The 27,017-nt window shown below is 37.9% G+C and overlaps 1 protein-coding gene across 3 annotated transcripts in view; it reads left to right on the top strand.

Moving 5' to 3' along the window:
* PHF6 (PHD finger protein 6) overlaps positions 1-24,060 on the top strand; it is a 47,229-nt gene extending 23,169 nt beyond the window's left edge. The window contains exons 6-11 of one of the 3 annotated variants that reach the window (XM_032428255.1): positions 8,104-8,270; positions 8,429-8,572; positions 10,184-10,288; positions 12,870-13,003; positions 20,440-20,569; positions 20,900-24,060. In XM_032428255.1, the coding sequence (XP_032284146.1) occupies positions 8,104-8,270; positions 8,429-8,572; positions 10,184-10,288; positions 12,870-13,003; positions 20,440-20,569 (680 nt within the window). In that variant the 3' untranslated portion in view covers positions 20,900-24,060. Of the gene's footprint in view, positions 1-8,100; positions 8,271-8,428; positions 8,573-10,183; positions 10,289-12,869; positions 13,004-20,439 lie in introns of all 3 variants that reach the window. The other 2 variants (XM_032428254.1, XM_032428257.1) reach the window with 2 other exon arrangements.
* The last annotated feature ends 2,957 nt before the right edge of the window (positions 24,061-27,017 follow it).

Here is a 27,017-nt window from a genome sequence, read left to right as displayed (position 1 = left end):
ATTACTTTTGTTAAACTACCCAATATAGAATGTTGTGCATGGAATGGGTGCTCAAGAGATGTTTGTAATCTCTTTCCTTTGGCTTAAAACAAAGCATGGTATTTAATGCATCACTTATTTTTGGGTGATCTTTCTGTCTTCTGTGACTTCTCTTGTACCGGGCGTTAGTAGAGCAAGATGAATGAATAAAACAGGGTTTTGGGTTTTGGGGGGTGGGGGAAGACACCATTTAGTGACAGATTTGTGACCAGCTGATTAAAATACAGTGGTGACACATGGAAGTACTTAGAGATAAAGGGGCATCATGTTTGCATCTTAAACCCTTCAGAAACAGTATATGAATGAATGAAGAATGAATGAAGGGAGAACGAATGATAAAGCAGATGTGGTAAGTTGTTAACATTTGGGTGAAGGGTGTACAGGAATTGTTTCTGTCAATTTTTATAAGTTACATTATAAGTAATTTATGAAATTACTTAAAAATAGCTTAGTGATAAGTGCCACAATTACTTGGAGCGACCATAAAAGACTGTGTAAAGGAATCTTTTGTGCCGAACCTTGGAAGAGCTCGTCTTTAACGGACAGTTTGGAAACTTTTATATTGTCAACTCATATAACTCCATTTGTGTTTCAAGAACTAGAGTCGTCATGGTTCTATTAGAAGTCTGTTGTCATCTATGTAGATTCAAAGCCTTGGCCTGCTTGGATGTTCCCTTAGTATATTCTTCCCCTTTGTTTTCTCTGGAATGTGCTGCACCTTCCAATCTTCATTACGTATATCAAATGGAAGTTTAGGGAGATTTTACTATGATATCAGTGTCTTTAAAAACCTTTTAGGTTTTGTAGCATTGAATAGATTTATGAAGTCCTGGAAAGGCAGTTTTGTACACTGGTTGAATATGGGCTCTGAAATCAGATCTATATTTGAATCTTAGCTCTGCCACTTACTAGTCACATGGTCTTGGGCAAGTGATTTAGTATCTCTTGGAGCCTTAGACACTGCATTTGTAAAATGGGGATTTAAAAAAAACCCTACCTCATAGAATTATTGTAAGGATTAAATGAAATAATGTGTGTAAGGGCCTTAGCAGTGTTCCTGGCACATAGTTAAGTGCTCAGTAAATACTACATGTGCTCTTCCTTGGAAGATAATAGAATTTAAATTGTATTTGGGATTTAACTTGGAAAATTTTAGTAACGTACTCCATTGTGCCCTCTGCTAGGATTGACTCCCTATTTTTTTCTTTGATTCACCAGATTTATTGACTACCCATGTGCAGAGTGCTGTGCTAGGTACTATTTACGCTCATCTTTTACTTAGCACACTTTACAAACTCATTATCGGAAGTTTCAGACATACACAAAAGTATGTTTGAAAAAAGGCCCCATCTCCTGGCTTTAGCAGTCATCAGCTCGTGGCCAGTCTTGTTTCATCTGCACCCCTCCCCTCCTTCCTCCATCTAGATTATTGTGAATGAAATTCCAGACCTATTTCATTTTAGCACTTAATTAAGAATTAATATTTTTGATGTATGTGTTTATATATGCATCTGTATATGAATATGCATAAAATCATTTATCTCCTACCTTTACCGAAAAAGCAGAAAGCAGAGTTTATGCAGAGCAAAAGCACATCGCGTTTCCATTGGAGAAGGCAGGGCAAGTGACCCCCAGTCCTCCTTTTGTCACAGCCCTAAAGATGTAAAGCAGAGGTGGTGATGCTTACCCCCAACCTTAACGCTCATCATTTTGCTTTTGTTTTCAAAATAATTTCAGCACACATTTATTGAGTGCCTCCTGGGTGTGGGCACGTTGGGCAATTTAGGAAGTAAGCCCCTTGCCAAAGAGCTTACCGTCTATACAAGGTATGACAAGAGTAAGAACTAACAGTTGAATAGAATTTTCTAGTTTACAAAGCATCTTTCACATTTTCTTAAGGCATCCTTTTCAGGAAGGTGTTATCATTAGTTCCATTTGATACACCCGGAGACTTTGCCTTGTGAGTGTTAACTAACTTTACCAAGTTTTAAGACCTGGTAGGTGGCAGTCTTCAGACTTTCTGTCCAGGGGTCCTTTCTACTTCATACGGTTAACTGATGTGAGATTTTGGGGAGGAAAGGCAATGGAGCTAAAACCACAAGGTAGAAGATGAGACAAATATTGATTAGGAAGAAGAGAATTGGTCAAGGAACAGATCAGGCTTGACAGTACTAGGAGGAGGAGAGCTGGGGTCCTGGTCAGTTGGTCACTGCTTTGCCTCCTAGTGGCAATCAGAAGGGTAACCAGAGAGGAGCCTGGCCTTTCTGAGGTGACATAGACCTTTAGGAGCTGTGCTCACAAAGGGTGGCAGTGCTTGGTGGCCCAGGAAGGAGCACAGCCTTGTTTTGTCACCTACCTTATCAGCCTGGATTTGTAGGAATTGCAGCTGTGAATACAAGGGTAACGTTTTGGTTTTTTATTGCATTCATTTGTTTGAATAGGTATATGAACATTGTACAAAAATCAGCAATATGAAAGAGTATCCGCTGTTAGCGAGCTTTCCTCCCATCCTTACCTTTATATCTGTTTCCAAATTCCTTTGCTAAATGCAACCACTCCTGGCAGTTTCTTAAGTATCCTTCCAGAGCATTTCTCTGCAGACATAAGCATGTGTAAAACTATCCTTTTTCTAACGTCCAGGAGCACTTGAAATGGTGTATTTCCGTGATAGTGGGTATTACCACTTTAAAGGCATGTCGGAACTCACGGGCATAGATTTGTCCCAGCTCTGCCACTTCCTAGCTTTGTGACCTTGGCTAAAATTATCTAACCTTTCTGAACTTTTTCTTATCTGTAAAATGAGGGATAGGGATGGTGACAGATACAACCTCGCAGGGTAGGTCGTGAGGCTCCAATGAGATTGTGTGTATAAATCACAGAGCACATATGGCACAGTCAGAACTCCAAAAGCTCAAATGTGAGCTCTTAGATTTGGACTATTTCCAATTTATAAATTACACAGAAAAGGGCAAGATGCAGAATAGTATGCTGAGGATGCCATTTGTTTGTGTATCCTTTAAAAAAAAAAAAACCCATTTGCACACCCAGGGAAAATAGTAGCGGACAAATACGGAGAGTGTCTCACGGGCCAGGCTCTGTGCTATAAATTCACTTCTTTACACGAACTAACTCATTCAGTTCATTCATGGACCCTGAGGTGGCTCTGAGGCAAGAGGACATGTCACAGTCTGGCAGTTCCAGGATTCTAAACCAGCCTCTCAACCCTTGAGGTTGAGAAGAAAAGCAGTTAAGGGTGGTTACTTGAGGGAGGGAGGGAGGGAGGAAGTAGGAGGGGAGGCAAGAAAGCTAGGTAGGGCACCAGCTGGGAGTGCAGAGCAGGTGGAATTAGAAAGTGGAAAGGAAGGTTTTTACTTCTTTTATGCAGAGTTCTTTTATAATTATTATTGAAGAAGGAAACAAAATTTAATGTTAAAACATTTTCACACTTTTGAACTGGGGGGAAAAACCTATTGTAACCATGAAAAATTTAAACAAAGGCGCTGTGACTAGCCTCATACTCATTTTTTCATGTGCATTTTCAATGATTTTTTAGGGTAAATTCCCCAAAGCCCAATCACTGGATCAAAGGGTTCAGTCTTTTTAAGGTTCCTGATACATGTTTCCATGTTACTTTCTGGAAGGATTGTGCTAGATTGTATTCCCATCGGTGGTGGATGAGTTTACCCTCCTTTCACCACATTGGATGGTATAAGTTCTTCTGATTACAAAAGTAGTGCTGTTTCAAAATTAAAATAGTACAATAATATTAAATTAAAGCAGTTCAGAAAGCCCTCCCCTCACCCCAAAGTCACATTCCCTGGGAGTAGCTGGTAATAAGTTTGGTGGTATCTTCCCAGAGCCTCGTTTACCTCCATACAAACCTATGTAGATAGTGTCTGTGCACACTTACCAGTAAATACAGTGGTATCGTAGTCTGTGTACATACTGTTATGCTACTTGCTTTTTTTATTCTGTGATTTATCACAGATCTCCTTCCCTGTCGGTGTTTACAGATTGACCTCATTCTTTTTATTTTCCTCCACTGAAGCAATTTTGTCTTTTTTCCCATCGATTGACCTCATTCTTTTTAACCGTTATATCTCGTAGAATATATAGAACCAAAGTTTAAGGGTTTCTCTATCAAATAAAAATCATTTACATCTATTTGTTTCACTAATACAAATAAGATCTCATTGATCTTCTTTGTACATATATGCTTGCTTACTTATACGAGTGATTCTATAGGATAAATTTTTAAAAGGGGGTTTGCATTTAACATTGGGGAAAGGACGGTTAACACACATGCAGGTTATGCTCCCACCAGCAGTGTATTTCCTGCCTCTGCGCTGGACGTTATCAGTCTTTAATTTTTGCAAATCCAATGATCTCATTTAATTTCCATTTCTCTTATCACTGGTAAGATTGGGCTTCTGTTCATGTTTTTTTTCAGTCATTTATATTTTTTCTGTAAGAAATTGCCAGTTTCTATCCTTTGTGCATTTTTCTTTTGATGTTTGTCCTTTTTTTTTTTTTTTAAAGATTTTATTTATTCATTTGAGACACAGAGATACAGAGAGAGAGAGAGAGCATGAGCAGGGAGAGAGGGAGAAGGAGAAGCAGGCTCCTTGCTGAGCCAGGAGCCCGATGTGGGGCTCGATCCCAGGACCCTGGAATCATGACCTGAGCTGAAGGCAGATGCTTAACCATCTGAGCCACCCAGGCGCCCCGATGTTTGTCCTTTTGAAATAAATTTGTAGTGAGTGATTTCTGTAATGGGGGTATTAATTCTCTGTCACTAAATGTGAATGATTTCCCAGTTTATCATTTGTCTTCTAACTCTGTTTATGGTGACTTGTGTCATGCAAAGGTTTCTCTCTTTTTTTTTTAAAGATCTATTTATTTGTTTGAGAGAGAGCGACAGAGCCCGTGTGCACGCACCGGGGGGGGGGGGGGGGGGGGGGGAAAGGGAGAGAATCCTCAAGCAGGACTCCCTGCTGAGTGCGGAGCCCCATCCCAGGACCCTGAAATCATGACTTGACCCGAGATAAGAGTCAGCCACCCAACCAACTGAGCCACCCAGGTGCCCCCATGCAAAGGTTTCTAATGTTTAGTCAGATCTCAGTCCTTTCCTTTATGACTTCTTAGGTGTCTTGATCCAAGATTATAAAAAATCTCCTCCATTTTCTTCTCTGTTACATTTATAGTTTGTTATTTTATGATGAGATTTTTTTCAGATGGTATGAGGAAAGGAATCTCAGTGTTTAAAAAGTAGATAGCCAATTATGCCATCGTGTCTTTTCCCCACTCATTTGAAATGCTACCATTATACTCTGAATTCCCATATGCTTATGGGTCTATTTTCAACCTTGCTTTCTCTCCTGCTGATATAGGTCTCTTCCTGTGCCAGGATTTTAACTGCTGTTTCTTTACAGTATATTCTGATATCTTTTTTTAAAAAATATTCTTGTGTATTATATATTTACTCTTTCAGGAAACTGTGGGATCAACCATTTTATCAGAGTTGCATTAATTAGGTTAGTGAGAACTGACATTCTAATGTTGATCCTGTTCATCCAGAAGCATGGTGTAGCTCAGTATTTTTGTGGGGCTTCTTTTAGATTTTTATTTCTAACTCATTTTTTGTTCGGTTATTCTTTTTATAAGTAAAGTCTGCTATTTTGATAGGTGAAAATGATATATCACTTAATTTACACTTTGATCCCAGAGAAGTCAGATTTTCTATAGAAGTATGTTTAACTACTTATATTCTGTGAATTATTTGATCATATGCTTGGTCCATTTTTCAGTTGGGGTCTTAATCTCTTATGAGCTTATAGCGTAAGGATACTGATTCTTTTTCACAAATACAGCAGGTTTTTCTAGTTTATTGTTTGCCTTTTAATTTTAGCACTTTTTTTGCTATGTAAGTTTGAAAATTTAATATAGTTAAATTTGTCAGTCTTTTATGATTTTTACTATTGCTGTTAAAGTCCTCTAAAATTTTACACTGAATGGTTCCATATTTAGAACAAAAAAAAAAGCCACGTGGAAAACTAGTCATGTTGGCCTGATAATGGAATCAGTTAAGTAATTTCTCTAAAGGTGTTTAAGAATGTAGTGTTACAGTGTTAGTGATTGTTTTCATTGTAACAGAATATTATGTATACCACACGTATGGTATAACATGTATCAGAATGATTGAAACATTTGCTTATGATTTTTCATTTTAAAGAATTTTTAATTTGGGGCAAGTAATTCTAACAGCCCTAATGAAATTCTGTATCTTAAAAACTGTCGGTTTGAATGTTTTAAGTCGGTGTTGTGCTCTGATAGGAAATTTGCTATAATGTTAAGATCAGAAGGTATCTTTGACTTCTCTGTCTTCACAGGGAGTTAGCCACATAAATTTGTCTTGTTGCCTATAAAACGCTATCCACTTCTACCTTTTCCCCTATTTTTCCTCTCTCAAATCCTACTGTAGTTATATGAAGTTGCATTGATATAAATTTTTATTAACTGTTTTGCAAACAGTCTGATGCTTTCAGTTCCTTGAGTTTATGTATTCAGATACACTAATTGAATTACCCTTTTCTTGTCATAATGACTATGCTTTTATTTCTAAAACAAAAAATTAAAAACCGTTGAAGTATTTATTAGGAAACATATTAGCATCTATGATTCAAAGTTGATGTGCTTTCTCATTGAGAAATTAGTCCCTGGAATTGAAAACTTATGTTAAAAGAAAAAAACAATGGCGGTGTTAGAACTGTGCCTAAAACTTTCTTTAGTTTGGGGCGCCTGGGTGGCTCAGTCGTTAAGCGTCTGCCTTCGGCTCAGGTCATGGTCCCAGGGTCCTGGGATCGAGCCCCGCATCAGGCTCTCTGCTCCGCGGGAAGCCTGCTTCTCCCTCTCCCACTCCCCCTGCTTGTGTTTCCTCTCTCACTGTGTCTCTCTCTCTCTGTCAAATAAATAAATAAAATCTTAAAACAAAACAAAACAAAAAAAAAACCTTTCTTTAGTTTGACCCTAAAAGACAAGTGAACATTTGGTTTTTATACCTTTTTACACTAAATACATTTTCTTATGTACAGTAGGCCCTCAATAAATAAAATATTTGTAGTGAATAACTGAATGAAACACCCTTCTGTTAATGGTAGAAATTCTTTTCAAATTGCTGGGAAATGCAGTTCTAAAATTTCTACACACATTTTGTTTAATCTATTAAAGTATACAACTAACTTGCAACATAGCTTTTTTTTTACCATTAATGTTAGAAATTCCTTTTATACTTAACATTTATTTAATTACTTGATCAGTGTAGTGGTTAGTTCATTTGTAGATGACTTCTTTGTTGAATATGATCATTTGATTTTCATGATGGTTTAAGGAGCTATCCTAGAACAGTGATGTCTAATAGAGCTTTTTTGTGATGATAGAAACGTTCTGATCTGTGATGTCCAGTACAGATGCAGCTTGCCTCATGTGACCAGTAATAAGCACTTGAAATGTGGTCAGTGTGAGTGAGAAACTGAAGGTTTGATTTTGTTTAATTATAAGTAACTAAAATTGTAAAAAGCCACCGATTGCTCGTGACTGCTGTACTGGACAGCACAGATACACCTCCTTTATTTCCATTTAGTTTTCCAAGTTATAGTAAGTTTATTTTCTAGCTAAGTGTTCTGATTTCACCAACAGTGTGAGGGAAAACTCTTTGAAACCTATGGTAAAAAAATAATACAAGAGCTAATTCAAAATATTGACTTATTAGAGTTTGAAAATGTTTACTGACTTATATGCACAGTCAAGATCCCAAAACTCATTTTTATAGAATCATAAATTCAAAAGAAATAATTACAGTGATTATAATAAAACTATTTTTTTGTATTTGATTTTTGTTACATTTATATGAAACCTTAAGGTTGCTGTGTTGAGCATACCACAGACCATTTCCCCTCATTTCTGGAGGGGATTTCATTCTAAGGAGAAATGCGTATTCTAAGGACCCATGAACTAATGCCCATTTTAAGATTGGTCCATGTAAAGCTTTTGTTCATTTTTAAGCAGCTGACTTAGAAGAAAGTTTTAATGAACATGAATTGGAGCCCTCATCACCTAAAAGTAAAAAGAAAAGTCGCAAAGGAAGGCCACGAAAAACTAATTTTAAAGGGCTGTCGGAAGATACCAGGTCCACATCCTCCCATGGAACAGATGAAATGGAAAGTAGTTCCTATGTAAGTAGAAAAATGTGGGATTCTTACTTTTTGTTGCACCACGAATCATTTAAACTGTGTTTATAGGTAAAGCTCATCATTTGAAATGTTAACTAAGCTTGAGGGTACTGATAACATATTTTTAAGTGTTTTTTTTTTTTTTTCTTTTAAATTTGCAGAGAGATAGGTCTCCACATAGAAGCAGCCCTAGTGACACCAGGCCTAAATGTGGATTTTGTCACGTAGGGGAGGAAGAAAACGAAGCAAGAGGAAAACTGCATATATTTAATGCCAAGAAGGCGGCTGCACATTATAAGTGCATGGTAAGCATGGTTCTTTTTATGTGCTTTTAAACCCAAGTTTTTTTGAAAGGCACTTAGCTAGTAACCAAATAGGGCACTTTTCTCTTCCAGCATAAGTGGTGTAGAGTTATGAATAGTATATCCTATAGTCACAAATCTTCATAGACCTTAGGATTTTAAAATATAGCCTTTATGATTCAGTAGGAGTTAAAGGAATCCTAATTATAGTTACCATATTCTAGATAATTGATAGTTAACTGTTTCATAACTAAAAATTTCAGCTTTATAAACTTATCGTGGAAGATACATGTTCAGCCTCCACTCTAACCCAGTACATGTCTGTGTCACTGTCCTTTACACATTGTACTGCAGTTACTCATTTATGAGCCTCTCTCTTGATAGACTTTTAATTCCTTGAAGAGAAGAACTATGCTTTATCTTTGCATCCTTAGATCCAGGTCTGACATATAGGATACATAAACATTTTTAAATTTGATTGTATTGAATTATTCATCCCATTTATGGTTAGGTTTTAAAAATTATGTTTTTAATATCCGAGGTTCTTGACTGGAGAGGTGTATCAGATATAGCTGGGGGGCTTTTTCCAAAATACACACCCCTGGAATATATCCCAAACATGTCTAGTTTAAAAAAAAAAAATCCCAGGTAATTCTGATCTGCGTCTATGGTTGAAATTTGCCAGTTTAAACTATTTTTTAAAACTTTGTGGAAACATAAAACAATGGAGATGACAGGGTAACACTGTTGAAATCTTCATTGTTGAATGAAACAGTTAAAAGATTTTGAGAGAGCGAGCGAGCACAAGCAGGGGGAGCAGCAGGCAGAGGGAGAAGCAGGCTCCCCGCTGAGCAGGGAACACGATGTGGGACTAAATCCCAAGACCCTGGGATCATGACCTGAGCCGAAGGCAGACGCTTCACCGATTGAGCCACCCAGGCGCCCTGAATGAAATATTTAATCTTGGCTCCACACTGGAATGTGGCTCCACACATTAGTTTTGTTTTATTGTCCTTTTTAAATTATTTTTTAAAAGATTTTATTTATTTATTTGACAGAGAGAGAGGGACCACAAGCGGGGGGAGTGGGAGAGGGAGAAGCAGGCTTCCCGCGGAGCAGGGAGCCCGATGGGGGGGCTCCATCCCAGGACCCTGGGATCATGACCTGAGCCGAAGGCAGATGCTTAACGACTAAGCCACCCAGGCACCCCTTATTGTCCTTTTTTTAAATTAAAGATTATTTATTTGAGAGAGAGAAAGAGAGAACACACACACGCAGAGGGGCAGAGGGAGAGGGAGAGAAGCAGACTCCCCACCAAGTGCGGAGCCTGACCCATGGCTCGATCCCTCGACCCTGAGATCATGGCCTGAGCCGAAACCAAGAGCCGGAGGCTCAACAGACTGAGCCACCCAGGCACACCTATTGTCCTTATTTTGGGTTATATTTTAATCAGACGTGAATATATTAAAAATACTTGAGTCAGTACTTGATTTTTAAGGAAAAGTTCTCTTTCTCAGGATATTGAAGTAATAGAACACATTTGTTATTCTGTTGTTTAATCTTTCTCTCACAAGGATTCTGAACATTAAATGTTCCTGCATTTTTCTTTTCTAGTTATTTTCTTCTGGCACAGTCCAGCTCACAACAACATCAAGAGCAGAATTTGGAGATTTTGATATTAAAACTGTACTTCAGGAGATTAAGCGAGGAAAAAGAATGGTCTGTGGTTTTATATTTATGCTATGCAACGTTACTCCTCTGACTTTCTGCTTTAAATTTAGAACACATCTCAAATTTATCCAGTCATTAAAACATTTAATATAAAGTAGTTCATATGTTAAAGCAAGTATATATTTGACTTATTTGTAATATAATAAAGGATGCTGATGTTTCTGAACTTACTCCTCTTTCTATGTAACTTCATTACTTAAGAGAATTACACTGAGATTTATATTTCAGGGTATCTGAGGGTCTTTTAATAAAATAAATGAAGATGTGAATGTGACACACCTTACTAAGTTCAAAATGTTAATATTATTTAAGCTTGCTTAAAGAATAGTTCCATAATCCTAATAGAGCATCGGGAACTTCCCCATGTTGTTATTCATTCTTTTTCTTCTTTTTTCTTTTTTTTTTTCAAATAAAAGGAAAAAGATTTTTTTCAGAGCCTTCTGTTTAAAGTTCACATACACAGTTATGTCTCTTAAAATGTTTATCATAGCTTTAAAGGTTTCTTTATAAAATGTGCCTAAGTCTCATGTTTTTAAACATACTGAACTACTAATAAATAGCTTTAAGAAATATTGGCATCTTTATTGATCACTTACTCCTTTACAGTTGATGAATATTATAAAATGTCAATGGAATGCAAAATCTTTTAAGACCTCAATTGTCTCTAGAGATGACTTGAATTAAAAAAATTTTTTATTGTGAAAATTTTCAACCATCTCAAAATTAGAAAGACTAGTAACACACGTCTGTCCATCACCTTGACCCATCAGTTATCAAGAATTTGCGGCACTCGCTTCATCTATGCCTTTTATTCTTGTTGCTTGAAGTGTTTTAAAGCAGAGCTGAGACTTCATATCATTTCACCTCTACATTATTTCAGTATGTATCTCTTAAAAGTTGGACATTTTCTTACCTAACCACAATGTCATTACATCTTATGAATTAACAATGAGTTCTCAGTGTCATTTAATACCCAGTTCGTATTTGTATTTCCCCAGTTGTCTCAAAAGTATCTTTTAAAAGTTGATTTGTGTGAATCAGAATCCAAAGGAGGATCACACATTGCATTTGGTTGTTCTATATCCTTGATGTAACCTAGGGCACTTCCCCCTCTCCTTGTCTTTGTTGTTTCTGTTTTTGTTTTGTCGTATGCCATGGGCTTGTTGAAGAAAATGAATGAATTGTCCTGTAGAATATCCCATATGTTTTATCTGTCTGTTTGCTTATTCATGATGCCATTTAACTTGTCCCTCTATCCGCCAGATTTTCTTTTAAAGTGGAAGTTAGAGGTAAAGGCTTGATTAGATTCAGTTTCAAGATTTTTGGGGGTAAGAATACTTCACAGGTGGGACTGTATCATCCATATTTTATCACATCAGACTAGTCATAATGTCTGATCCTTGGATTCAGGTGGTGAGTCTAATCCCTCCCCCCCTCTGTTGTGAAGTTCCCCTTCAGTCTTTCATCTAGTGGTTTCAGATGTTGGTGAGCTTTATCTGAATCCATTAGAGATGACCCTTTCTTTGTGGAGCTGCATTTTTGAAGGTGTGAAGATTGTTGATGTTATCTGTTCCATTTAAATCCAGTTCAGTTTTGATACTTTGATTACTCTTTTAAAAATGAAACTCCTTTAAATCAGAATGTATAGTACTAAAAAAATGTAAGGGAAAAATCTCTTCAACTTACCATACCAAGCAGTGTTGTTGTGTCGTACAGCTGAAGTCCAAATAGGTGACTAGGATAACAATTCAATTCTCCTGGTGAACTTAATTCACCTCTGCGCAGTTGAATGTTCATGTAAACACCAACCTAGCACTTTACCAAGTGTGCTCTAAAGGAAAGTAGTCCGTCAAAATGCTCCCCCACCCCTCCGAAAATACAAGGGCATCTGGAGTTCAATAATTTGGGAACTATTTACCATACCCTCCTTCTTGCAGAAGGCCTGTGAGAAGTTCTGCAATCAAGCAATCTGTTTAAAACTAGCATTCCTCAAACTTATTTGACTATGAAACCCTTTCGTCAACAACCACCTTTTAATCTCAAAACATTCTTGAGGCAAGGCTGATCGAGGCCAAGTTGTGATGTCTTAAAAAGATTTCAGCCCCTCTAGTCTCCGTCTGCCCTTTTACCTACTTGGTAGCAATCCCTCTTGGTGGGGAATTGCTTTCCTGTCTTCTCATTCTTTAGTCATCGTAGGAAAGCAACTAGTTCCACGGAGGAGAAGAAGCCAACCACTAAAATATAGAATATAATTCTTTTGTGTTTGGCAGTAATGAGGAGTGTCTTATTTATGTTTAGATGTCAGATCTTTGAAGGTTAATATAGGTAAATAATGGAAACATCAGGGAGTGACTTAATATCAGAAAGTCTATCAAAGTATGGTTTAAATTGCAGCATGATTTAACAGGTATGCTAAACAGTAAGTTCAGTGTACTCTTTTTCCATAGAAAACTGGCTGTTTTCTTTGTAAACTAGAATGTTTGGCTGAAATATGGCTAAAATAGAATAAATAAGGTTGCAAAAACTTTGAAATACTGCTTATGATTATTCTTTCTCTTCCCTTAAACAGAAATGTACACTTTGCAGTCAGCCCGGTGCTACTATTGGATGTGAAATAAAAGCCTGTGTTAAGACTTACCATTACCACTGTGGAGTACAAGACAAAGCTAAATACATTGAAAATATGTCACGAGGAATTTACAAGTAAGAGAACAACAATTGTCCATTTTCTTAAACTTGTCAGTAAGTAACTGCCCTTGAATAGATGGCATTAGTTTACTTGGTCACTATTCCTAGGTGGTATTTAGCCAAGTGTAGAATACTTAGGACTCTATATAATGAAGCAAGTACGACGATTGGCATTTTCCTCTGACAACACATCGCTGGATTCGCATTCATTCAGCCAATATGCATCATGCTTACTAAGTGCGAGGTTTTGTGCTAGGAGCTGGGCATACAAGAGTGATCAGTAGAGGCACAGACTGTGTCCTCGTGAAGCCTGTAGTCTAGTGGGAGAGACATATTAAATGGCCACATAAATAAATCTACAATTACAATCTACTTAAGTGCTAGAAAAGATACGTTACAAAGCACTAAGAGAGCATGTAACAAGGAGGACCTGACTTAGTCTGTACTGGGAGAGTGTTTAGGAATGTCCTTAAGGAAATAGAGCGTGAGCTGAAGAGCTTGATCTTCTTGGGCGAAGATCAAGGTGGGCATTGGGACAGTGTTCTAGGCAGAAGGAACAGCATGTGCAAGTCCCTAAGGTGGGACAGAAGCAAGGGTGCAAATGGGAAGGTGAGTTAGGAGGCTCCTGCTCAGGGTCCAGGTGAGGATTCTTGGTAGCTTAGACTAGGATGTATTTGTGAAGATAGAAGGCCAAAGACACTCTTGGAAGGATGATGAAGGCATAAGGTTTGGAGATTTGGGATTACATGTTACCCTCTGTTTTCTGGGTCTTCCATATCAGTGTGCATCTATAACGGTTCCATTTGTTTGACTGAATGGAGAATAAGTTGGTGGGGATCCGTGGATTTTTCGACTTGCCTTTGTGAGTTGTAAAGCACTTCCTTACATTCCTAGGATGCAATAAACCAATGAGTAAACACCCTACTATTCTGTGTACAAAGCAGTTTATATAAACAGTCACCATGTATTTGGGTGACTGGATGAGGTGCTAGTGCTATATTATAAAATTTGCCAAACTTTGTTTAATAATAAAGCAGAGCTGTTTTTCAAGTGAGTTCTATCAAGCCTTTAATGAACAGAGAATTCCAATACTATTTAGAGAGGTCCAGCACATAGCGAAAGATGAAAAACTTGGTTCATTCTATAAAACTTTACATAACTGTGAGACTAAACCTGGTAAAGATAGCATTTAAAACAAAAACAAATAAGAAAACTATAGACCAATCTTACTTTTATAAATAATACACCAACGTCCTAAATAAAATGTTAGAAAATCAAATCCCGTGCTGTTTCTAAAAATTTAAAGACTGTTCAAAATTAGGAAATATATTAATGTGATCCATTGTCATTAATAGAGAAAGAAAAATCCTATCACCTTCCTGGTGATGGTAAAAAGGCATTTCATAGCATTCAACATCCATTTCTGAATTTTAAAGTGCAGTACCAAGAGTGCCCTTGGGAAGCGAGGAGTCCTAATGGAGCATTTATGAGAAGACAACAGCAAAGAGCTTTATTTAGTGTTAAAGGGACAGTGGTTCTTAACCAGGGCTGAGCCTCAGAACCACCCGAGGGTGAATAGGGCCCTCTTTAAAAATATTCATGTCTGGGCCCCACCCTCAGAGATTTTAAATTCAGTGGATTGAGGCCCAAACCATGTTTTTCGATGACTCCCCAGGTTATTCTCATGTTCATCCATAATTGAGAACCACTGTACCAATACACTTCCATTCAGATCCAGGAACGAGACAAGGGTACCAACTACCAATGTTACTTTTCAGCGTTCTTCTGGAGGGTTAAGCCGGTGCAACAAGAAAAGGAAGAAAAATGTATAATAAATACCATGAAGGAGCAAAATAAAATTGTCAGTATTTGTTATTGATGTCATTGTCTACCAAGAAAATCCAAAGGGACCAACTCCATTTACTAAAATTAATAAAAGTTCAGGTTGCTGAATATGAGATGAAGTTTTAAAAACTAGTTTTTTCCAGTAACAGTTAGAAAATGGAAAGGAAAAACGTCACCCTCCACCCCTTCCCCACACACATACGCACACCAAAGTTGAAACTTAAAAAAAAAAAAAAAAAAAAGTTTTACACAGGACCCAAATGGATAGTAAAATATATTATGTTCCTTGATGAAAAGTTACTCAACACTGAAAGATACCTATTCTCCTCAAATTAATCTATACATCAAATACAATTTTAATGAAATACAAAACGTTGATGGTTTTATCTAGAAGAGTGAAATGGGGTATTATTTTCTACTGGTAATGATTAAGTTACCTCATGAACAGGGAAGAACTAGAAGCTTAAACAAGACAGAAATTTGTTTTTCCCTGCAAGAGGTCCCAAGGAGAGCAGTCCAGATGTGTTAGGCTCTTCTCTGTGTCATCAGAGACCCAGATTACCATCTTTCTGCTCTCTCATCCTTGGGGTGTCCTTGCATAGGCAGTAGGAGAAAGTGGGAGCAAAGGAAAGTGGAAGGACAAAGTGGCAGTTCCTCCAGCTGACGGGTTTTTAATCCTCCTTCCTGGAAGTTTCACACACACTTCTGCTCAGCATCTCATTAGCCAGAATTTAGTCACCTATCCAAAGGGGCTGGGAAATGCACCCCTGGCGGGCACGTTGCTACCCAAATCTGGTTCAATGCTATGAAGGGAAGGGGGGAAAATAGGTACTGGGGTAGTCAACTAGTCTTTATCACGTGCAGCCAAGAACAATTTTAATGAGATCAAGAGAAGAAATCCCTCATTAGATATCAAACCCCGTCACCTAGTAATTAAAACTGGTCCTAGCTCAGTGACAAAGATCACAGGAAACAGATCCAGGTCTTCGTTGGGTAATTTCAGTGGTACTAGATCTGTGGACTAGATCTGGATTATTCAGTATCTGATCTCTACACAGTTTATATAGTTGGCTCAATTTAGAAAACAGTTTGAATCCTTACCTCAGACTGTACCCCAGAATACATCCTCGATGGGCTAAAAACCTAACCCTAAGTAAAACAGAAAATGTAGGAGAAATTTTCTAGAATCTGTTGAGTACAGATGACCTTTCTAAGCATGATAGGAAACTTGGAATTTTTGACTACATTAAAACTAGGCTAAAGAGAATTCCAAATCCTTAAGAAAAACAGCCCAGTTTAGGGGGGAAAAATGGGCAAAGAACATGAAAAGGCAGTTCATAGGAGAACTAGCCATGGGCTATAGGTATGTGAAAAGCCGCTCACCCTTAGTAATGAAAGAAATGCAAATTAAAACAAGATCTTACCAGTTTTTGCCTATCTGATGGGCAAAGATTAGTAGGATTCCCATTATCAGCCAGGTTCTGGAGACCTGGGCATTCGCATTTGATAGTGAGTTAGAATGTACCTCGGTGCGATTTAGAAGAGCAGTTTAGCATTGGAGACCACAACCTTTAACCAAATAACGTATGTATTTTGCTACTAGTCTGCTTTGTAGGGATTTCTGCGGGGCAAGTGAGCAGAAAACAGCACAAAGATGTGCAAGCAGTTCCGTTGGCCCGTTAATGAGCGCTCACTACCCACTAGGGCATCCTATTTACTCACCTGTGCTTGGGGTTGGTGAGGTTAGCACAGATGGCGTCAGCGGGAGAGAGCGCTTGCAGCATTCGGAGTAGCAGTACAGCACAGGCCCAGTACGTTTGGATTCACACTGGGTGGGTCCACAGGGGACCCACCCTGCCTTAAAAGCCTCCTACCCCATTGGAGCGAGCACCTGTTACAGGATAGTAACATAGGCATAGGTCAATTTCAGGTTACACCACACAGGGCCAGAGATAGGCTCATCAGAATATAATTCTCCCAATCCAGCTTCCGTCTACCAGCTGGGGGGTAGCAGCTTAGTAAAGAAGCGGGCGCACCATGCCAATTTTTGCTCAGTTGCCAAGGGAATAGCTAGAGTTAACCAAAGGTGAAGTGGGAAAAGAATTTTAGCCTTTCACCCACAATAGCAAAAATCAAGCCCAAAACAGAATGTCTATCAAGAGACTCAAGTTTTAGTACGTGCATTTAATGGAATACTATGCAGCAATTAAAGATTGAAGTAGATCCGTGTGGAGAGTCATGCAGAGGTATTCCATGGTCGAGTAAGGTGAAACAACCAAGTTGTAGGATCTGTTTTGGCATATAAAAATACATGTGTACAAGTTGCGTCTATATACATAAAATTTTCAGCCACTTAACAGTTGTTACCTCATTCATTGCATGGGGATGGAAGAGAAGCGATTTTATATTCTTTATACAACTTACTGTTTAGCAGTTTTGTATTCTTTATATAGTTCAGTGGTTGAATATTTTTGTAAGCAATCCATTATTTAAAGTAGCATTAATAACTTAAAAATGGCAGGCCCATGCTAAACATCTAAAATCAGATGTGCGGAAAATTACTGTATTTAAATTTCAGCTCTATTAAGATATTGTAATAGTTATCCATTTTCACTTTGGGAAAAAAATGAAAAATAAAGATAAGGGGAAAAAAGCTTAATGTGAACTTTAATTCTACCAGCAGAGAGAATTTTAAATCTTTCAGAATATTTTCTAGACATTTATGTGATTGTGTGCATTTAAGATTTTCTTATATACACTTTTATAATGTTTTCTACTTGCTGTATCTGAGACATATTTTTCTGTGACATTAAACAATTTTTGGTTGCATAGTATTCCATTGTATGGGTCTGTCAGTTTAATCAGTTCCTTTTTTAGACATTCAGATGGTTTTTATTCTTTAGCTATTAGAAAACCACATTGCAGTGACCATCTCTAAAGAAAATATTTACACTGGGATCCACAATGATTTGAATTACTCTTTTTATTTTTTCACATTGAAATTTGTTTCTAAAATCTGCTTATGGTGCAGATTCCAGATCTTTTCATAGGCTATTGAGTTCAAATGAGAGTCCACATGTAAGTAGTTTGGGGATAGAAGAATGCACAAATAGGAGGAAATGCAAGGAGAAATACTTCTGAATGAAGCGGCTTCCCTCTCCTACATGTGGCTTTCCTTCTTTACTGGCTCCTTCTGGATCCTGAATATATTCATTAAATTATTACATTAATCTATTCATTAGATTAAATGTATTTGTTCCTTAAAAAGGCGAGGGAAGATTACACAGTGATTCTGCTTATCCTGTTTTATTGTCTCTATTGTATTACTAAACTTTAAAAAATACGTATGTTTCTAAAAAGTCAGTCCCCCACCATAAAAAAGTAAATTACGTGACAGGGATCTTGTTTGACTGGTTGGACAGCTGTGGTCTTGGTGTCTAGATTGGTGAAGGATACATAATGGGCCTATGGAAGTGAAAAATGATCCCATAAAAAAGATTAAAATCTGTTTCAACAACAAAGGGCTCATCCTTTTAGAAAAACCTCTTATTGAAAATTTTCAAAAGTATACAAAAATAGGATAGCGTAGCAACTCCCCATCTCAGCAGCTCCCGAGTTATTGTCACACGTGCTTTCATCTGTTGTTTTTCTTTCTGACATCTGCTAAAGCAGAACCCCACACCTCTTGTCATTGTATCCCTACATACATCCGTATCTCTGTGCCATTATCACACTTTGTAAAATTAAGAGGAAGTTATTAGTGTCATCTCCAAGTCCACGTTCACATTTCCCCAGTTGTCTTGGAAATGCCTTTTCAGACCTGATTTGTTCAAATCTCAGTATGTACAAGATCCCTACATTGCATTTAATGGATATGTCTCATAAGTCTCTCAATATAGAGCAATCCCACTCCACCCCGCCTTTCCCCCCTACTTGTTGCAGAACCCTGATAAGTCGTCCTGTGAAAGTCCCACATTCTAGATTTATCTTTTTGCTTTTTCATGATGCCATTCACCTTGTTTCTCTACCCCGTAATTTAGAAGTTGGCTCAAAGGCTTAATTCGGGTTGTATTTTGGAGGAAGACACTTTATAGGTGTACTATAAAGGAATTCACTCTTGATACTTGAACTCAGGTTGTTGGTTTGTTTTTAAGTGATTCCCAATATGTAGCATTTGAAGAAGAGTACAAATTCTCCACAGTTCTTTGGAAATAATTGAAAATGTTTTAAGAATAAAAAAATAAGCAAAACTAGGTCGGAAGTCAGTTGCTATTGTTGCTCCCTACCCCCCTCCCTGCCTTTTATTCCACTCACACGTTAGAAACTCTTCATGTTAAACTTAGTTTTAGGTCATGTGTGTCAGAATTCGTATATGAATGTCTTACCTATTGCTGACCACAAGAGGGCACCCACTGCACATTTTTAAAGCATTGTTCCATCTTGTCATCTTGTATATCATTGACCTAAAACTGAGCTGAGATCAGCTCACCCATTGATTACGGTGGGGTGGTTAACTATAAAACACATATTGGTACATATACATTAATTGGCCTACCTAAACCCTTGTCCTAATAATGCGCATTGCTTTTTTATTAAAAACAATCAATGTCAAGTAAACAGTGTGTATACCCACATAAAAGGTTGTCAGAACAGCCTGATGTCAAAGTTTCACTGCAGAGGTTATTTGCTGATTTTAGAGGGGAAAACCTACCTGTACAATGGAGAAATCTGGCTATCACCACCACTTTAACCACATGATCCAACGGCATCACTAACAGTAATAGTAGGGCATTCTGAAATTAACATGCCTCCTGAAGTATGCAGGGTCCCCTATCAAACATCCTGGACTAACAAGGAAAAGTTGAACCTAGAGCTAACCAAGCCCTTAGACCTTATTTCCAGTTTATAGGAAATACGGGGTAAGAGAGAACCAAATAAAACAGTACCACAGTTAGACAAATTCCAGAATGGTATAGTTGAAAAGGTAGCTGGTCTAACTTTTCCCAAGAAGTCAATGTCATGGCAAGAAAAGAAGTTGGGAGGAGCCAGCCTAGATCAAGAGAGAACAAGCCAAATGCAGGGCCTGGAAAACTGTTAGGGGGCTCATGAAGGGCCAGGACACTAATGATGAGAAGATATTTTGAGGAGTTTGAATAAAAATGTTTCATGAAATGTGAGCAGAAAGCAGCAGTATCTATAGAGTTTATATTATTTCCTAGAATGTGCTTTTGAATTCTGTATCTGAAACCTAGAATTTGACTATTTCGTCTATATGCCTGCAAGTTTATATTTTCAAGTTGGCTGGAAGCTTTATTTTTAATCTCAATGGGCAAAATGAGGAATTGCCTCATCTTTGGGCATACGTTAACAACTTTTATCCTAAACCAGAGGTTTTATGTCAGATGAACTTTTTACGATCTCATTAATAGAGTGCTTTCCTATCGTTTAGATAGAAATGGACCTGTAACTAATTGTAGCGTTTTTAAAAAGCATGGATGAGGAAACCCTTATTTTAAATGGGCACCAACCTCATCTACTAATGGCATAAATATATTCCCATCAAGAGCGACAAAACATTTTGAGATTTTTATCTTTCGTCATTGTAGACTATATTGTAAAAATCATAGTGGAAATGATGAGAGAGATGAAGAAGATGAGGAACGAGAGAGTAAAAGCCGGGGAAAAGTAGAAATTGACCAGCAACAACTAACTCAGCAGCAACTTAATGGAAACTAGGTATGAACGTTACTTATGTCGGATCTGTTGTCAGGATACAGTACTCGCTGATAAATACATGTTGGAGTAATGGTATATGCAGTATGATTTTTTAATGCTATTATGTTTAGTTAAGCATGTTACTAGAATGCTAAAGGATTGTGTAGGCTTGCATAGTTTTTTTTTTTTTAACTAGCTGATTTTGTAACAGTAAAAACAAGCTATCCACTTTATCAATAAGTGTAGTTGTAATGTCGAACCAGTAAGATGTTCTCGCTCCTCAGTAACATTATATTTATTGTGTTCCCCTCAAGCATCATATTTTACAATTTTTTATCATCTTTTAAACAGGTTCATGGGACAGAGTTAGAAAACTGGGAATGAATAAGACATCCATAACTACTATTCTTTTTTCACTGTTTTCTAAAATCAAAAAGGGTTTGTAACTTTTTACTGCCCAACTCTTAGATCCTTCATTGAACTGCCTAAAAACGTCTTGTTTGTTTTATGAGCCTTCACTAGATGGCAGAATTTGACATGTTGATATTACGTAGCTGTAGTTTGCAGTTTCTGGGAAGCAATCGAAACACTATTAACCCTGTGTATAGTGTCAACAGTTAAAGCAGACATTGAAATGAAGTAAGCTATATTTCTGGAATGAACAAAGTTCTACTGTTTAGAGTGTCTAAGTTTGTTTAGTGGATTCATACTCAAGGGAAAGCATAAGCAAATTTCACTTTACAGTGCAACCACGTCTCTGGTGGCAACACATGGGAATTTGTGGTCTTTTTTTTCACACTCAAGTAACGGAGGCTAGAAATGAAGAGAACCTTCTTTTTCTCTTGGCTTTGACAGCACATGCTAAAAATCTCTTCCAAGAAGTGTGCTAAAGCTTTTCATTTCGTTCCTGTTAAAGTTGTTCTCACTGACCAGCATGCACTTGGGCGACTGGTGATTTTAAGTTGTGAGCTCCAGTGCTTATGCCAAAATTCTCTTGACAGTAAACCTCTTCTCTTATCATGTCCTACAAAGAGCTTCTAGCAAAATGATTGGACCCTTTCAAGTTTAAACTAAGATTTGGCAACAGCAAATTAAACCTCTTTAAGATTTAAAGGGTTACCACTCACTAAGGACTTCAGCCACCATGTCTGAAACTGGTTCCTCTCAAGTGCCGTGTTGTGTGGAGTACTTCATATACTGGCCCAAAGTACAAGGAGGTCTCATGCGCTGTTGGAATAAAAAAAAAAAAAAAAACAGTCTGCATAAAACAGTATTTATTTTTCATTTTGTGACCACTATTTTTTAAAAAAAAATTATTTAATATTTTTAATGTTTTCATGAATTGCTTTGCTTATCTATTGACTAGGCTTTCGTGCCCTACATTTTTTTCTGGTAGGGCTTGGTGGTGTTTTCTTGATCATCAGAGTTGTTTTTCGAAGCCTAAGAACCCAGCTGTTTAGAAAGGATTTTCACACTGGCATTTCTAGCTAGGGATATTTTCTTCCACTTACCTGCTGAAGCACATTTATATATTTCTTTATGGCAAAACCAAAAAACTTTAGTTGTGGTCTGCCTAATATTACCATAGCACCTCAATACCAAGGGTAGGGATCTTGATTTCCGAATTCTTCGTTAACCTACCACATAAAAGCAAATTAGCAAATAAGAAATAACATGTTAACTTGACTGTACATCAAGATATTCTGCAGCTTATGAAGAAGCATTTTTAAAATGTAACAGGTGGAAAATTACACTGTGCTTAATGACTGAATTTTTTTAACTGCTAGTCCCTTAAGGTCACATTTGTCAAGTGTGTATTCACACATTCACTTAAATCAAGGGACTCAATGATTGCTTTATTTTAACCATCTTTTATTATTTTTAGAAGGAAACTAGCTTTAGTGGGGTTGCCCTATATGTTTTTCTTTTTGCTCTAAATATGCCATTGGGTTTTTATGTGTGTGTGTGTGCGTGTATGTGATGAATTTTCAAAATTCACCATGACTTGAAGTGCAACGACAGATCTAGATGTTTGTTTACCAAGCTATGTGACTTTTCCCAAAGGATCTGTACTTTATTTCCTTATAACAGCTTGAAACCTGTTATTTTAAAATCTTTGAATCACTGTGTCTTGATCATTTTTATATTGTGTGCCATAGACTTACCCATGGAACAATAGAGCACCTTCATTTTTGGACAACTACTGTAATGATGTTTTTAGGAAAAATGGAAGGTGCCGGGGTAATAGTGGCCAGCCAATGATCATATCTTAGACTTCAAATACTATAGCTGTCAGTCGATGGATTTGTTCTGTAATCAAGTGTGTAACTTTGTATGGGTGTCTTCACCCCTTTCTCTGCCACTAGCAACCAGAATAGCACTTTACCTTTTGGTTGGCTAGAATAAGTGGCTGGCTACCTGTTTTTCTCACTGTGGTGTGATTGGCTAAACAGTCTTTCATTAAAAGTTGAAATGTAAATTGAAGTCACATGAAAAATCACCTTTGGTTGTAAACCTCCAATACTTTGATTCTCCATCCATGTTTTCGTCACATGCTGAGTAAAAAGTGCCTTACAATGTAAAAATTGTACAGTACTTATGTTCCCAAGTAGCATCATCATCTTCTGGGTAGTAATTACATTGTGGTATGAATATTTAGAAAAATGGACCTCAGCAGTGTATTTACTGTTCATCTCTTAAGTCCTTAACTGTAGTTTTAATAAGCATGACATTATTTGATAAGTATATAACATGTACATCATTTCGAAAAATACTGCCATGACTGTCTTTTACGCATATTTTAGCTTGAAATTTTGAAGTGTCTTTTCTTTCTTTCCTTTTTTCCCCTTTTGTTTTGTTTTGTTTTCGTTATTGATACTCAACAGTGTAATCTTTGCAAGCGTATATTGAAGATTATTCTGGAGCATTTATTGCCTTACCAGAACTGTTAGTAAGAAATGTTCTTTAGAGTAGAAAGATAGACTTGAGTTTCTATACTTTAATAAGAGCTCTTTGTTCCTGGGGGGAGGGGGGTGGGGGTGTGAATTTTACTTTCATCTCAATTTATTAAAAACCCACAGTTGAAATACATTTTATTTCAAAGATCAGCAATTTTAGAATTTCAGATAGTACTTGCTCAGGAGTACATGCTACTCAAGATATTAAGAGAATAACAAGCTATGTAGATCTACTGTTGAATCAGAATCTATGTACTTGAACAAATGTGTGAATCTTAAATATCTCAAAGAAAAAGAAAAGTGTTCTGAATGTTGTTGCTTTTTTGAAAAGCACTAAAGGTTAGACCAAGGTATACAGTTTTGTTCTAACAGGCATTTAGATTAATTGTAAAGATAAGGAATGCATTATGGGTCAAAATCAAACATTCCTCTCATGTTATGTATATTTTGTTCCTGTTATATTGGCTTTATTTTCAAAACTGTAGTTTGTAGTATTAGTTTCCTTTTATTGGTATTCTTGCATATACTATTCATTCAATAAATGAGTTATGACTTTCATGTTTGTATGTATGTCTTTTTTGTGAAAGGGTATAATGAAGCTCATTTCAGCGGCAATAGGATTGTGGTCCCTTTAGTCTTCATTTCAAGATGAAATGCCTAGTTTGTTTAGTGACTTGTCATTAAACAAGTATGAGAGAGAACAAAAAGTGAATTTGAGTCCAGTTCGAGGTTTCACCACATGAAGGTTTCATCATGGAGAGAAACAGCAGTCTTTCAAGTCCACAGCAGAACTGCGTTACACCTTGGTTCTTTTATTATTACCTGATTCGGGTACCTTTGGTTGAAATTGGGTCCTCTGGAACCTAGTTAGAAGGTGATTTTGAAAATGAACCAAAACTCCTAGTGTGGTTTATCTGGCTGGTAATAAGGATGGGGATTAATATTCTTGTGAAGGGATTCCACCTTACAGATTTCAGTGTCCTCCCTTCATCATGGACAGCTGACTTCTAGTACAGTGCGCATATATTGAGGTAGTCGTATCCAGGGCAGAAATCAGTTTTTAATTAGTGGAATGAGCTCATTCCATACAGACGAGTCCTCACCTGCATTCCTACTCGAGAGGAAAAAAATTACGTAACAGGTTCTGATTAATGCTGGAACTATGGGATGGTGTGCCTGGCGGCAAATGTCACCCAGTAGTGCTTGGCATGCATGCATGCGTGTGTGTGTGTGTTTAAAGTCCATTATTTAGTTTCATTTTGGTTTTTTAAAGACTTCTAAAAAAGATTTTATCTAAAAAAAAAAATATATATATATATATATTTTTAAGATTTTATTTATTTATTTGACAGAGACACAGCGAGAGAGGGAACACAAGCAGGGGGAGTGGGAGAGGGAGAAGCAGGCTTCCCGCCGAGCGGGGAGCCCGATGCGGGGCTCGAACCCAGGACCCTGGGATCATGACCTGAGCCGAAGGCAGACGCTTAACGACTGAGCCACCCAGGCGCCCCCCCAAAAATATATATTTTTAAGTAATCCCTACACCCAAGGTGGGGCTCGAACTCACAACCCTAAGATCAGGAGTCACACACTCTACCCACTGAGCCAGCCAGGCGCCCCTATTACTTATTTTCATTTTTATAACCACCATAAAAATCCGGAGAAGGGGGTTCTGTGGTTTTCTTTAGCTAATTGAAACTGTTGACAGCTGGGGACCTTGGGGGGTTTGTTGTTTTTTCTCCCCCAGCTGCAGTCATCAGCAGTTGCTGAGGTCATTCTAAAGTATAAAGCTGGTAGAATTTCCTAGGAAAATTCTTTGGCCAGCAAAGGGCCAGTCCATCTTTTTAAGGGAAAACCCTCCTTATTTATATACCGGAGTCCTCAGCTGTAGAGACAGTGCTGCTTTATAGATCAACCAATGTCACACAATTTTGCCTTGTTTAGATAATGAGGTATCTGGACATTAAGGACGTAAAGCAAAAATGTATGCTCGATTTCTATTCAGAGGGTGAAAACTATAAAGTTCCTTACGAAAGTTAATGATAGCATTTAAAGTGTTACACTGCACATGGTCAGTGTACTGAAATCATTTAGACCTGGATCTTTGTCAAAAGATAGGAGGTCCATAAATATCCACATTATGCCTTTGTCTCTACCTCTCTGTGGCTATAAATGTGTTTTTACAGTGGGGGTGGGGGCAGTGCCAGGGAGATAGGGAAGATGAAGCTGGGCAAAGAACTAACTAGGTCTGCTAGGTGAATGATAATGATCTCAAAAACAGACTTACGTGGAAACAAAAATACTGTTTGAAGGGGCAGACCTTTGAAATGGGACCTGAGAGAGAGTATATTAAAGTGTTAGGAGCAGGAAGATAGAAATAAACTGTGCTTTAATATGGACATTGGATTTAGAGCTGCTGAGTTCCTACAAAGTGATTTGTACAAAAGGGTGAGGTTTTTCTTTTTCTGAGTGTTTTTTTTAAATCAGAGCTATTTACAGATTTATTTATTTATTTTAAAGATTTTATTTATTTATTTGACACAGCGAGAGAGGGAACACAAGCAGGGGGAGGGGGAGAGGGAGAAGCAGGCTTCCCGCCTAGCAGGGAGCCCGATGCAGGGCTGGATCCCAGGACCCCGGGATCATGACCTGAGCCGAAGGCAGACGCTTAACGACTGAGCCACCCAGGCGCCCCAGGTTGATCTTTATTTATTGAAGTCATACATGGCCGTGTAAAGAACTGGAGTACTGATCCCTGCTTGGAAACTTAACGCTAAGAAGCCAGGCACCAAGGATCGCATCTTGTATGGTGCCTTTTTTTTTTTTAAAGATTTAATTGACTTATTTATGAGAGAACATGAGAAGCGAGTGCACGAGAGGGGGGTAAGGGCAGAGGGAGAAGGAGAAGCAGACTCCCCACCGAGCAGGGTGCCCGAGAAGTGGGGCTCGATCCCAGGACCCCAGGACCAGGACCTGAGCCGAAGGCAGACGCTTAACTGACTGAGCCACCTGGGCGCCCCTGCATGATGCCCTTTATGTGAAATGTCCGGAAGCAGCAAATCCACAGAGCCAGAATGCAGATTAGTGGGTGCCAGGGGCTGCGGGGGGGGGGGCCCTGGGGAGCGACTGTTAGCAGGTACAGGGTTTCTTTTTGGGGTGATGCAAATGGCTGGAATTAGGTAGTAGTGATGGTTGCACAACTTTGTGAATATACTAAAAACCATGAACTATACACTTTGAAAGGGTGAGTTTTATGTGACTAAAACCTCGATTTTAAAAAAGTACTCTGTGGTTATCGTACACAATTAAAACATACAAAGATCTGTAGGGCAAAATGCGAAAATCCCCCCGTTCTCCCCAAGCCTGCACCCCAGTATTTGACGTGTGTCCTTCTAAAGTGCATGGGTACATATATAACTTCTATAGTTTTTAGCATAAATAGGATCATGCTAGGCCTGCAGTGCTGCACCTGTCGTTTTCACCTGAACAACCCTACAAAGTGTCGGAACAAC

Source organism: Phoca vitulina, unplaced genomic scaffold, assembly GCF_004348235.1.
Source record: "Phoca vitulina isolate PV1807 unplaced genomic scaffold, GSC_HSeal_1.0 scaffold39, whole genome shotgun sequence".
Lineage (NCBI taxonomy): Eukaryota > Metazoa > Chordata > Mammalia > Carnivora > Phocidae > Phoca > Phoca vitulina.
Note: the sequence above shows the minus strand (reverse complement) of the source record. Positions and strands in the feature narration are given on the sequence as shown.